Source organism: Astyanax mexicanus, chromosome 13 (assembly GCF_023375975.1).
Source record: "Astyanax mexicanus isolate ESR-SI-001 chromosome 13, AstMex3_surface, whole genome shotgun sequence".
In the NCBI taxonomy this organism is placed as follows: Eukaryota; Metazoa; Chordata; class Actinopteri; order Characiformes; family Acestrorhamphidae; genus Astyanax; species Astyanax mexicanus.
The window spans coordinates 36,073,623-36,088,145 of NC_064420.1; the positions used below are offsets into that span (position 1 = coordinate 36,073,623).

General features: G+C 44.4%; 1 protein-coding gene across 1 annotated transcript; it reads left to right on the forward strand.

Moving 5' to 3' along the window:
- Positions 1-217: 217 nt before the first annotated feature.
- On the forward strand, positions 218-13,718 carry draxinb (dorsal inhibitory axon guidance protein b). The gene is made up of 7 exons (XM_007246323.4): positions 218-356; positions 3,761-4,149; positions 5,083-5,141; positions 5,564-5,684; positions 5,814-5,906; positions 12,482-12,571; positions 12,670-13,718. Exons 2-7 carry the CDS (start codon positions 3,762-3,764, stop codon positions 12,783-12,785), a joined length of 867 nt encoding a protein of 288 aa, XP_007246385.3. The 5' UTR covers positions 218-356; position 3,761; the 3' UTR covers positions 12,786-13,718.
- The last annotated feature ends 805 nt before the right edge of the window (positions 13,719-14,523 follow it).

Here is a 14,523-nt window from a genome sequence, read left to right on the forward strand (position 1 = left end):
AACGCACGAGATTAATTTGGAAATTCATTTTTAAGCAAACTAATTACCACCAAATTTGACTTCAAATTCCGCCGTAATCTATACAGTCCAACGCGCGGATTTTTTTTCTGAAGCGGTTCGCTCCGCCTTCCTGCTCTCGGATTGGCTTTTGGAGCCTGTTTCATGCGCTAGTAGCTCTGATTGGCTACTTCAGGTCTTAGTATAAATATGGGAGGGAAATAAAAAAAGCATTGCCTGGCAGTATTTCCCACATCTGAAGAGCTGGAGTACCACTCAGCTACAGACATTACTACACTTTAAACACAAAAACCTCTCAGCCAGCCGAGGAGCTTCTGATCCAGACTGAAGAGAAACAGGTGAGGTGATTTTTTTCACTGGTTTAATATATGTGAATGTATGTATAACTAAATAGAGTGAGGAGCTTTATTTCATACTGTTCGTTCCTTCTGGTCCAATTTAGTTCAGATCAGTGTGCAGATCAGTTTTCAGTAATTAGCATACTACTGCAGCACTGGGTTCTGAGTCCTCAGGCAGTCCTAATGTAAGAGCCTGCTGTGATGAAGAAGAAAAAGTGATAAAAGAGTTGAATAGTTGTGTTTTTTATTTTCTATTTTCATTAAGAGTGGGCCAATATCAAAATATTGGAAAATTAATCAAAACGAATACTTACATTTGTAACTGTATCATGTTCAGGATCTGACAAGCATCTCCACTTCACTGTCTTTCATTGGAATCACTGTAAATTGTTTATTTAAACTATGTAGTTTTATATTTTACTCTTTTTTTCTTTTTTTCTTTTTGTTATTCACTTGTTTGCATAATTTTAAAAAAGTGGGAAATATCAAAATGTTGCAATGAATGGACCAGTAGAAATGGTCTAAGATGACTTTAAATTAAGTCCTTTTACATAGACTACCACTGAAATTGAAAAAGTTCAAATGATTATTATAGATTAAATCTGATTATGTCCGCCCACTGTCATTAATTTCAGTTCAGTCTTGGTTGATATCATGACATGTTGGATCACTAACCTCTGGTAAAAATAGCCTACCTGTAATATTTTAAATTACAATAAATATTTTATATTTTAGTTAAACATATTTTTAATTATGACATCAAACAAAATGAACTACAGAGCTTAAAACTAAAAATGAAATGGAACCAAGAAATATATATCACACACCCCACTAACTGCTACAGTCAAAAAGCGTAACAAATGGCATTATAAGAAATGTTCCTTTTTTTTCTTTGATGATTCCTTTCATTCTTTGAAGGAAATAATTCTTTCATCATATAGGGGGGCGGGGAACAGCAGTGCCTCAGTGCCAGCAGCATAACTCCATGAAATTGAAGATGATGAAACATGTTAAAATAGTTCATTTGCAGTTGTATCTGCATTCGCACACAGTATTTGTTCATTAAGTAGAAGGGGACAGTGCGTGGAGGTTCAGCTCTCTGACAAATTACCATAAATTACAGCTCAGAGCGCTCCATAAAAGTGGTTTCATGTCTAGCCTTGAGATATTGAGATTACAAACCATGGATCCAAGACTGTCAACACAGAGCCTTTAATAAGAAAAAATGCAGGGCAGGAAGACGGGGAAGAAGGCCATGTTAACTGAGAAGCTACTGATAAAGGTCAGATGGTCACTTCTAGTGGTCAGAAGTGTGGATGCCTGCTGGTGTTTGGAGATTGAGGAGTGTGGTTTGCCTGGTGGGGGTGTAGAGTAAATTAATCTTCAGATGTGCTGAAGGGTCGCTGTGGCTTGTTCTGTAGGCCGTGGGCTGTTAACCCTGGGTTACTGTGACAGGTCTGGAAACTTAAATACTGTGTAATTAAATATTAACAGGGAAAGGTTTTCCTGTGTGTGGTTATGGAGTGTGGGTTGTAGACCAACTGAGTATAACTACCCTGTTGAAAAATCCAGCTCAGGACCAGCCATTGCTGGTAGATGGTTTTTGATAGTCTAATCTAGTATTTTGTGTTCAGCAGTCTAAAGCACTGGCACTATGATCAGTAGATCACTTGTTCGAATCCTGTTTATGTAGCTTGAGTCCTGAGAAAGCACAATCAGCCTTGCTCTTTCTGGGTGGGTAGATGGTGCTCTCTCCCCACATCACTCCAAAGGGTGATGTCCGCAGCACAAGGCATCGAGAACCGAGTTGCTGGCCACTCGGCAAAGAGGTTCGAAAAGAGGCGGTGGTCAAAATCTTTACCAGCTAAAGCTGGCCATGCTGTTTCTGTTCAGCAGGGTAGTGTTAAACTGTATATAAGCTACACTTACATATCTCAACACACATATAATCAGTTAGATGTGCATTAAATGTATTCATAATTAATTGGTGCTGTACCAACTCAAAGAAAACTCAGAACTCTGAACAGAACTCAGAAATCTGTTCTGTATTTTAGATAATGTACCCTCCTGACATTTGCAGCTGTGGTGCATCTCTGTGGATCTCTGTGTTTTGAGTGCGAATTTGTTAAATCTTTGGTGGGACAGGACATGAAAGCAAACTTAGCTTGGCTAATTAGCCAGCAGCTACACCCCCCCCCTCCCCCCCCGAAGTGTGTGTGTGTAATCCATTTTTTGCTGGGAGAAAATCCCTTAGCTCAGATCAAGTTTTTCATCCCCATCGCAAAGATGCTTTACAAAAGTGCATCCATTCAGAGGAGCTTACACGGCTGTGTCTTGTCTGCCTTTTATATTTGCGATCAAATGTCAAAGAGTGAACACAGAATGGCCAAATATCCTGAGACAGCGAGCTGAAACACCACCCCCCCAAAAAAGCCCCAACCATGTTCTTTCTGCTGACAAAATCAAAGCATGGGGTGCTACACTGAGCTCTTATTGGTTTTTGGCTTCACTGCTTATGCATGTAGGGCAAGAACACAAAGAAAAAAGCCCTAACACAGTTAAAGAATCTGTCTCGGGTTTTTTGGAGGTTGGTAATCTTCATTTCTCAGCATGAACTGCTGTAGAGCTGAAGGCATTGAAAGCTATTAGAAAAGATAGGACCAGTTTTCTGGTAGCTCTGCAAGCAAGCTAGTCATGAACACGCAAAAAAAATGATAGGTTATGGGTCAGAGGAGTTTTAATGCCTGTTCCTGTCACTGTGTTCCAGTTACATGGCTTAAAACCAGCAACTCCCTTCTTCTGTTCTGTACTGCTATAAAAGAACATTCTGCACTTTTGCTTGCAGCCGAGTTAAATCACATTATTTGTGCTGGTTTTACTGAATGTTCCAACCCCACGTATCCTTTGCAGTGGAGAAAACTGCAATATATACACTCAGACGGAAGAATCTTGGCAGTATATTTGCAGAAAATGTATATACCATAGTATAAGCCTGGATAAGTTGAATTTGTTTATTTAATTTATTTTTTTCTCCCCATTTTCTCCCTAATTTAGCTACTTTAGGTGCTACTCAGCTGTATATCCCCCATAACTAGTGATGCCACAACACAAGGAGGGTGAAGTCTAGCACATGCCTCCTCTGATATATGTAAAGTCAGCGACCGCCATTTTTCAAACTGCTGCTTTGCATCAGAGTGCGATAATTTAATACCATATTTTTCCTTGCTCCAGGATTTAGGCAGGTGACAGGCAGTATAAAATACATTCTGAATACATGTTTCTTATTTTAGCACTTCTTAACAGTCTGTTTCAAAGACAATGCATTAGTACTGTTGTTTTCTGATTGAAAACTAATGTATTGAGATGTATTTGTCTTATGTGTTGTTTTTCTCTCTCATACTCAGGATGATGTCTTCCTCCTGGTGTTTTGGCTTTGCTGTCCTCCTCTTTGCCATGTTTATTCTGACACATGCTATAGAGGTCAACAGTAAATCTGTTAAAAATACTGCAAGTGACCAACATGACAATCCTGTCATCCGTTCCAAGTCAGAGAAACTGGGGCTTCAGAGGAAGCTGGATGGACTGAATGCAGTGCGACGGAGTGGTAGGCCTCAGAATGTTCGTATTGTGATTCAGAGCCAGTATGAAAGGCCTGAGGTGGAGGGTCTTACCCCAGTGCGTTTAGAGGTGGGTCCTGGAGACAAGAGGAGGAGGACGCATCTGAGGAAGAAGAGTCCTCAGTCTGGATACAGAGAGCTTGAAAGGCATAAAACTAAGGCTGTAAACGGCAGAGGTGAGTCTCTCACCTGTATCTGTTGCCATGCAAAATTTTATCTAGAGGTAAAAAATTAATGATGTTTTATAGTATTTGTGATAAATTGTCTTATTATATTGACAATATGCTTTTTTAAGTATATTAAGAATATCATCAGTGCTTAAAGAGCACTGCATAACTGTACATTCAATTTTAAATCTGAATAAACCAAAATAATAACTTCCACTGCATTAAATAAAACGTGAATACTAGTTTAGTCTAGTAAAATCTGCCACTGCTGATGCATTTTGTCTGAATGTCAAACAGCAAAACGTAGCTTGGCTAACCAGCATGGTGCCATCAAACTGTCCTTTACTACAATGAGTAACCCTGTTCAAAAAACAGTTAGCATCTCGGCTAACCGGTTCACACACTGCTGAGGCCTGCTTTTAGCATAATGGCTATCCCAATTCCCCCATGCAGTGGCAGGCTTTTGGCATTGTGGCTAAAACTCTTGTAGCCTGCTGAGGCCTGCTGTTAGCATTACAGCTAAAATGCTATTTGATTAAGAGTTTGTTCATAGTCTACTCACACATGATTTACTCAAAACTATTTTCAGGTATAAAGTTTACATGTCCATTAGGTCATACTGTGCTTTATTGGTATGTCTGACGAGATCAGTTTAATTGCAGTTTTATAATTGTTTTTTCTTTAATAAGTAGAACAAAATACACGTAGGCAATTCATATTATAAAACAGGGAAAAAGTGGGGAAAATGAATAAAAACGTAAAATAAAAAATGTTTTATTTAGTAAAAAAAAATTAGTTGGTGCATCATTAGTTAAAATCTGTCATGTTTGATTCCCACCTGTACAACACTAATTGAGGAGATGGTTTGGTTTATTTTATGGTTTGGTTTATTTTTTTGGTTTATCTTCACCATTACTGTACGTTTGACATTTACTCCTTTAGAACCTGAGCTAGCAGTGAAGGAGCAGGAGGTTTCCACAGTGCAGATGACGCCCCTGAAGGTACGAAGGTTTCAGTAATATTGCATTATCAATAATAATGGCTTCATGTGATGAGATTACCTGGATAATGGTCAAATAAAAGCCCAGAAGGATACGATTTTTATATTTCCAGGGCTCACTGGTCCATTTGGAAGCTGGTCAGCATATTACTCTGACACTCACTCAATTTTATGACCTCATTTCCAGCTCTCAGTCGAATAATATTGTACCTACAGGATGTTCTCCTTCTATTTATGAATGTTTAGTGTTCGCTTGATTTGAACTGAAGCACAGTGAAGCTGAGCTATTCAGTCTGAAGATGATCATCTTTAAGTATAAAGGAAATATTGTAATGAATCTGAATTGAAATTATGTAAATCAGTCTGACTCATATCTTTAACCAAACTGTTTTTTTTTTTTACATTTTAATGTGTGTCTTGTAGGAAGGAGATGATTCAGATAAAAACATGGTATTTACTATTGGCATGGCACTGTTAGACCATGATGTTGATAAGGCTGTGATACATAAGGCAGATACACAGCAGCAGCCATCTAAAAACACAGGTAAGATACGTATAATCAGATATGAATTTAAAAAAATGATGTGCCAGCTCTGCTTTTACCAATCTCAGTATCAATGACTAGATAAGGTTCAGGTATATACTGTATTTATAATATACAGTTTGGTTACAGGAAGACTGCAGACAAGGAGCTCCAGCAGTGGGAAGAAAATGACACCTTCCAAAAAAGCTGCAGGCTGTGATCATCATTTGGACTGTGTCCCAGGTCTCAGTATCTCCCTTTTTCCCTCTGTTTGATAAAAAACAAGAATTCCATTGTAAGAGTCTAGCTCTACACATAGCTGCAGACTTGTGTTTTCTCCATGCTTATGTCCTACCATGTGTTTTTTGCCATGTGTCTCTGTTCTGGTTTCTTACACTATGATTGCTTCAGCCCACCTAATTTGTTGTCTTTAACCATACCTTAGACTAGGGTTTCCAGTGTTTTTGGTATATCTATACCAGGAGTGGCATAAAGTTATACAAAAGCAGTGTGTAAGACTGGTGGAGGAGAACATGCCAAGATGCTGTGATTAAAAAACAGGGTTATTCCACCAAATATTGATTTCTGGACTCTTAAATCTTTATGAATATTGTGGCGTGGAAGAGGAAGGAAGACCCGTGAGACTCATGCTGAATGCTCAACAGCTCCTTTATTGAACAGGCTTGCCACTCGCTTACAGTCTTTAACAAGACTAGGAGAGCTAAAACCATTCACACCCAGAACTCAAAATAGCCCAAAGGCCACCAACCCAGCTGTGTGTCTCCCAGATGGCAGATCCAGAGTGGTGCCCACCCTCTCTGCATAACCCCTCCCAAGGGAGATGCCCCACGTCTGTCATCCTCGCACAAAGGAGAACAGAAACATGCCTCAGGCAGCCACACACACAACCCAGAGCCAAGACAAACCCCGTGTACAACAGAACATTTTTTTTTTTTTTTTTTTTTTTACAATCAGTCGCAAACAAAGTCATTAAGGCGGCGGGCGGCCTCCGTGCCCGCGGCAGCCTGGAGGGGCCGGGCACGGCACCGCCTGCCAGCGGCTCCGAAGAGCCAGAGTTCAGGTCAGGCACGAGTGCAAGGCCGGAAGGCTCCGCACCACCGTCCACAGTGTCCGACAGTCTCGGCCTATAGGGGGCCAGCCTATCACGGTGCACAATCATAGTGCGTCTGCCCCACCGGATCTTATACACCACCTCCCCCAGCCTGGACAGCACCAAGCACGGACCCACCCAGGCCGACTGGAGCTTCGGGCACAGTCCCTTCTTCCGCTGAGGGTTATATAGCCAAACCCTCGCCCCCACCGCCAACGGGTCCCCAAAGCAGCGCGTGTCGTACGCACGCTTCTGCTTCTGTCCGGCAGCAGACTGGTTGCAGCGCGCTAGACGGTGTGCTAATTCCAGCGAAGACATAAGGTCCGAGACAAAAGTGGGCGTGTCCGAAGCGTACCCGCCCCCGTCAGGAGGCGCCCCAAAAGCCAGGGAGACCGGCGTCCTCAGCTCGCGCCCGAACATAAGCAGAGCCGGCGTGAATCCCGTCGTCTCCTGCACAGTGGAGCGACAGGCCAGCAGCACTACTGGCAGGTGCCTGTCCCAGTCACGCTGGTTCTTGTCCAACACCATGGCCAACTGTGCCGCCAGCGTGCGGTTAAAACGTTCCACCAGTCCGTCACTCTGCGGATGAAGGGGCGTCGTCCTGGTCTTATGGATTCCCAGGATGCGGCAGACCTCCGCCATGACCTCCGACTCGAAATTTCTCCCCTGGTCGCTGTGCAGTTCTTCCGGAACCCCGAATCTGCAAAAGAACTCCCGCACCAGGATATCCGCAGTAGTGACCGCCCCTTGGTCCGGCACCGCGTAGGCCTCTGGCCACTTCGTGAAATAGTCCATCGCCACCAGAACAAAGCGATTTCCAGAGTCCGTCACTGGAAAGGGGCCCAGCACGTCCACGGCCACCCGCTCCATCAGGCTGCCGCACTGGTAAGGGTGAAGTGGGGCGTGGGGCGCCCTCGAGGGGCCCTTCTTGGCAGCGCACACGTCACAGCAGTGCATGAAGAGTTCCACGTCGGTTCTACACCCAGGCCAATAGAAGCGTTGCCTCAGGCGCTTCAGAGTCTTGGTGACACCAAAGTGCCCAGCCCCAGGTGACCCATGAACTCCCCGTAGGACCGATCCCCTAAGCGCCCGCGGTACCACCACCTGAAAAACGCGCCGCCCGTTCGCCGGATCCTCCCAGGTATGGCACAGCACACCGTCGGACAAACTAAAACTAGCCCAGTTGGAGCGCAACGCCTTAGCAATCGGGCCCAGCGGCACCACCTCCCCCCATGACGGTGTGACATTCGAGCTGAGCGCGTGTACTGCCCACGATAATTCACGATCCGCCCGTTGCGCATCGCGGAGCTGCTCTACGGACACCTGAGCCACCCGACAGCGCCAGTAACATCCCCGGAGATTGCAGCGCAGCGCGCAGTCTCAGCAGATTTCTCCTCAGCACGAGCACAATGTTTGCAGTCGGCGGCCACACACGGCCAGCGCGACAAAGCATCCGCGTTACTGTGGCCACGGGCCGGGCGGTGCACAACCTCAAAACGAAACTCCTGGAGTCTACACTTTGCCGGATTGAGCTTCAGGTTAGCCGCCTGAATCGCGCCGAGCACCATTTCAAGGTGAGACAGTGCGGAGTCGAAGTCGGTTCCGTGCGCCAAGACATCATCCAAATAAACGACGCAGCACGACCGCGGAACCCCGCATAAAACACGCTCCATAAGACGCTCAAAAGTAGCCGGCGAGTTACACAATCCGAACGGAAGCACCATGAAATGCCATAGGGCTGAGCCGAGCGAGAAAACGGTTTTCTCCCTATCCCCCGCCGCGAGGGGCACCTGCCAATATCCACTCCTCAGGTCTAACGAGCTGAACCAGGCTGAGCCAGACAGCTGGTCCAGCGTATCGTCGATCCTGGGGAGCGGGTAGGAGTCAAGCTTCGTGACAGCGCACGCAAAAATCCACGCAAAAGCGCCAATTTCCATTCTTTTTTGCAAGGACCACCGGGGCCGACCACGGGCTGCTCGAAGGCTCAATAATGCCCGTACTCGCCATCTCGCGGACTAACTGCTCCGCCGCTACGCGCTTTGCTAACGCCAGACGGTGCGGCCTCAGCCTGATGGGCTGGGCGTCACCCGTGTTTATCGAATGAACCGCAAGGTTAGTTTTAGTACACTCGCGCTCAGACACAGCGAAACTCGTGCGAAAACGGCCGATCAGTTCGCGCAAACGGAGTTGTTGGGGACCAGATAAACCCACACAACTGCGCTCCAGCATCTCCTCTATCGGATCTACACTCAACCCCGCATCCAGCGGACCCTCTACCATATCACGCACCGAATCACACACATTCCCTCCCACCAGTTCACTTACCCCTAACTCGTCGCGTAGCTCTACGGGGAGTCCAGTCACCAGCACCGAGCCCCGTGCACAGTCAATAGCTCCGACGCGTGAGAGCAGGTCCTTGCCCAGAATGCACGGGTCGTTGATGCGTCCTACCCAGAACTGTTGTTGAAAGGGCCCCTTGACGACATCAGTCGTCAACTCCGTTAATCCTAGGAGACCTATAGGCTCCCCAGTGACTGAAGAGAGAGCGATGCGCTGGCTGTTGTCAGTCACGAACTCGCCTGCTACCTCCGTCGCGAGCTCGGGCCGTATCAGTGAGACTGACGAGCCCATGTCCACCAGCGCGTTCACCGTCACTCCATTCAATGTGCATTTCAGGAAGTAGCCGCTGAGTCCGGCAGTTCCGGAAGCAGATCCCGAGGGTAAGTATAGCGTTCCTGGGGCCACCGTAACCCTCACTGGGTGGTCCCGGCTCCGTTTCCCGGCCGGCTGCAGTGCGCTCGCTTGTGGCCACGCCCCCCGCAGCGCCAGCACTCCAGTTGGGCATCAGACCGGCTCCGACCCCACCTCTGCGAATCACGGGCACCCGGCGACGCCCCCCACGGTCCAGGATGGCTTGAGAGGATGAGTTCGGACCGCTCCGCCACCTCCACCGCGGACTCCAGGGTCTGCGGGTCGGCCAGCCTCACGCTGAACTCACAAAAGTTGGGTAAGCTTGGCGGGTTAGCAGGGCCATCTCCGATGCCAGCACGCCCAGTGTCTCTCCCTGCTGTCGGCGTCTGTCCTCCACTAGCATTTTGGCGGCCGCCTCCGACGGTTGGCGGCTGAAACGCGTTCTCAGCGCCCGCGTCAGTTCAGGCAGCTCGCAGCGGCACTCGGCGGGGAGCTCGATCAGTACCCTCAGCGCGTCGCCCTGCAGCGCCAGGCAGAGGTTGGCTGCCGTCTCGGCGTCCGTCCAGCCCTCACCGCCCGCCACGATCTCAAGCTGAGCTTCGAAGGCTGTCCAGTCAGCGCTGCCGTCGTAGGGGGTAAGGCGGGGTTGAGCCGTCAAGCCCGCCATCCCGGAGGCTTGCGCCGCCATCATCGCGCCGTCCATTCCGCGAGTCGGCGCCGCTGTCTTCGTGCCATCCGCTCCGTGAGCCAGCGCCGCCGTCCTCGCGCCATCCGCTCTGGGAGCCAGCGCCGCCGTCCTCGCGCCATCCGCTCTGGGAGCCAGCGCCGCCGTGCTCGCGTCGTCCTCTCCCAGGCCACGACCTCCGAACAGCCCGCTGGCGCCGTCAGGTCCAAGTCCACTCCGCTGGAGAGCCTTGCCTCTAGTCCATTGGTCCGCTGTCTTCCTCCTCAGCCGTTCGATTTCCCCTGCCAGCAGCTCAATATCTTCCAGTAGGGTCACTTCTGACACCAAATGTGGCGTGGAAGAGGAAGGAAGACCCGTGAGACTCATGCTGAATGCTCAACAGCTCCTTTATTGAACAGGCTTGCCACTAGTCTTTAACAAGACTAGGAGAGCTAAAACCATTCACACCCAGAACTCAAAATAGCCCAAAGGCCACCAACCCAGCTGTGTGTCTCCCAGATGGCAGATCCAGAGTGGTGCCCACCCTCTCTGCATAACCCCTCCCAAGGGAGATGCCCCACCCCTGTCATCCTCGCACACAGGAGAACAGAAACATGCCTCAGGCAGCCACACACACAACCCAGAGCCGCCACAATATGAACTTGTTTTCTTTGCATTATTTGAGGTGTGAAAGCTCTGCATCTTTTTTGTTATTTCAGCCATATCTCATTTTCTAAAAAATAAATGCTCTAAGTAACAATACTTTCATGTGGGAAAAATGTTTCTGTAGTTTTTAGAATAAAACAATGTTCATTTTACTCAAACATATACCTATGAAAAGCAAAATTAGGGAAACTGATTTAAACTCTGAAGTGGTCTCTTAATTTTTTCCAGAGCTGTATTGTACTCTGAAGTGGCACAATCAGCCAACCAATATGTTAGTTAAGCTCAATGAGATAATGTGTATAACCCCTGTCTCTACTCACATATAAAACCTGAGGAGACCCTTGTCTCTACTCACATATAAAACCTTAAATACATTTTTAACACAAATAACGAGTAAAATACATTGGTCTGCTTCCTGCCCCCTCCGGACAGCAGCCCGACAGCCGCTCGTCTCAATTTTGAAATTACCAATATGCAGAATTTGATTAAACCGGCTCTGCTTACCTGTTTTGTGAAGTTCGGGCGTGAGTGGATCAGTACCGGATGCTGTCCTCTGCCATACTCGTCGGGGTCGGGGTCACCAAATTGTTGTAGAAATGAAAGTGAAAGATGGGTCCACACCCATCCCTCATGCGGGGTACAACTCCCCTGCATGTTCGTTTGATAGAGAGTCACAGACAGGTGGAGTGAAGTTGAAAGCAAACCAAGTATTTATTACAAAGTACTGAAGTTCAGGAGAACCCACACATGAAAGACAGTCTAAGAGCCGTCCCAGCATAAGTTCTGACCCCCCTCTGATCTGACTCCATGTTTATACCCCAAATGACGTGAAACCTGCTGATGAGGCGTTGCTAAAATCCTCTCATGTTAGCATGCATAATTTCACGTGTTAGTTTTCAAGTTTCACAGGTCTGACCGGACCCCTAGTGTTTGGCCTTGACTGTGTCCGGCTGGACAGTGTGGTATTGTTTCAAGAATTGACTGGGTCCAGTCAGACAGTGTGATATTGTTTCAGTAATTAGACAGTGCCGCCCTCCCTATGTGCGCGCGTCCTCCTCCCGCTTTGGTAGGTGAAGAATTTTGCGCGCACAGAGAGAAAGGCCGCACTGTTCGTCCCGAAGTCTCCTTTGTATCAGTTCAGTTCGTACAGAGTGCACCAGCCGATGATTGATGGCCGTTAGTCAGAGACATGCAGTGAACGAAATGTTTCAAGCATGAGCTACGCAAGTCACACAATAGATTTCATATGTTATATGTTAATGTGTTAGTGGCGCGTGGTTAGTCCGCCATACAATAGATCCTATGTGTTAGTAAATGCCTTATGTATCATGTGGGTTAATTTGTCATAATAAAGTCTGTGTTAGTCACATGCCTGATCAAACAATGTTTATCTATATGTGTAAATAATATGTATTGTGAGTATTGGTTAATCTTCTATATAAATGTGTATAAAATACAATGTGAGTAATAAAAATGATCAAATACAAGGTGAGTATTGGTTAATGCATATAAAATACAAGGTTTCACACAATGATTATGTAATTATAGATACTAAGATAAATAATCATAATTGAAAGATATTTGTCAATACACCCAAGGTAAAATAAACAGTAACTCTTCAATTTATAATATATATTTTTGTTATATATACATTAAACTATTGATTGGTTGTGTGTTGTTGTATAGGTTCCTGCTGCAACCTCAGAAAACACCTTTGTGAACCTCACAGCCGGGGCCTCAACAATAAATGCTATGATGACTGTATGTGTGAAGAAGGTACGTTTTAGTAAATATCATAATGTAACTTATACAGTTTAATTAAATAGTGTTTTTTACAAATGTATATAAATTATATAAAATCCATGTCTTTACAGGGCTCCGGTGTTTTGCTAAATTTCATCGCAATCATCGAGTCATTCACAAAAAGGGACGCTGTGTTGATCCTGAGTTTTTAAACAATGTACATGCACCGTCATACACTGCTGTCTGACAGAAACACATGTTCTCACTTTAATGTATAAAATGTTTGGCATTGTGTTTTTCTAGTGTTTGGCCGTGTATTTTACTTGGTTTGGCATACCCTACATAATTACCAAGAGCAAGCCTACTGACCAGCATGACCAACCTGGTTGCCCAGTTAAATTACTACTTATTAATAGTTATTGCCGTTCTATTTTTAATATTATAAAAGAATTATAAAATAATTTATTCCAGCAATTAATACTCTGTTGGGTGTGAAAGACTCAAATCAATCAAATAAATGCATAGGCACTAATAATATGGACCAGACCAAAGATGTTACTGAATTGCTAACAAAGATGCTCTTAAAATCCCAAATCAGGAAAACAAAGAGAGTTTGCAAAATGCAAATAAAAAATGCAATGTTTTTTCTCTTACTTTGACTTTTTTACAGAAGTAAAAAAATAAATAATGCTACATTTATACTTAAAGCTACATCTTGATTCCTGTGTTAAACGTGTTAGAATAATGAAAGATCTTCTATGTCTCCTATGTTGTGACTAAATAGTAATCATTTTCTCTATTCTGCTCTGATTTGTCACTAGTATGTAATCACTAATTGGCTACTGTAAAATGTGTTTTTTCTCTTTGATAGGTGCTGTTATATTCCATTCTCTTTTCTGATTGGCTCTTAGAATTTTTACCTTTTGTAATACTGGCTTGGGTATTTTCAACGATTTTCCATTGTATATTTAGCTTGTATAATTTTTGTCATATTTCTTTCAATTATCTGATTGGTTGCTGATATTTTTGTGTGATGAGATGTATACATAATATTGTATTATATTTTACTTTTAAAATTATTACTATAAATATTACCTGTACAATTTCATTTTTTAAATTGTCAATTATGTCGTTCTGCTCACTTCAAAAAATAAAACCTTGTATATATTCCATAAAATAATGTCAACATTTGTTTTCATTTACTAAAACCACGTTAATGATATTAGAGTAACATTTGCCTGCATTGCCAAATCCAATTTGAAAACGAATGTGATGTTCTGAAGACAAATACTAACCAGACCACATCTCCCAGTGTCTCTAACCAGCAGCTCCGCTTTACAGAGTAGACACAAAAGACAACAGACACAAAGGACACTTTAAGCTCAGGATAAACAACTAAATCTTCCCTTTGGCTTGAATTTTAATCACCCCGGGGAGCCCATACTAAGCATGCTGTATGAGAATCAACCCCACCATAACACTATAAGGCTTGAGTCTGTCAAATAAGCAAAGATCTTGTGCTTCTGTTTTCTTGCCTGATTGTAGTGTTCTGTTTTCTCCTACAGAGTGTATTGGAAAAATCCAGAAAGCAAGGTTTGGGGCTTATCTTGAGCATGACTAAATTCCACATTTTCATGTCTAACTCACTGGAAGCATTTAATAGTGTATAAAAAGTCCTGTATTCTCTCTTGTGTGTATGCTAAAAATAACTGTTTTAATATGTATCAAATAATAATAGGGTTTTTACCTGTAACATTATATTATAATATTATATATATATAATATTATATTTTAATGTATTTCTAGACATTGGCACCGGGCAGAAAACTGTACACAATGGGAACATTTCTAAAATAATATGTGATAAAATGCCAATTTACTATTATCCAAAATTAAAATGTAAAAAGTTTACATTTTAGGAAATTACACACTTTATTGGGTCTTTAATTTAAAAGACTGATATATATGTTTTATTATTGGCTAAT

Excerpts from the sequence above, each read along its gene's own strand:
- draxinb (XM_007246323.4), top strand. The coding sequence starts at position 3,762 with ATGATGTCTTCCTCCTGGTGTTTTGGCTTTGCTGTCCTCCTCTTTGCC. Across the intron at positions 5,142-5,563 it reads TGCAGATGACGCCCCTGAAG|GAAGGAGATGATTCAGATAA; the intron begins GTACGAAGGTTT and ends TGTGTCTTGTAG. Across the intron at positions 5,907-12,481 it reads TCATTTGGACTGTGTCCCAG|GTTCCTGCTGCAACCTCAGA; the intron begins GTCTCAGTATCT and ends GTTGTTGTATAG.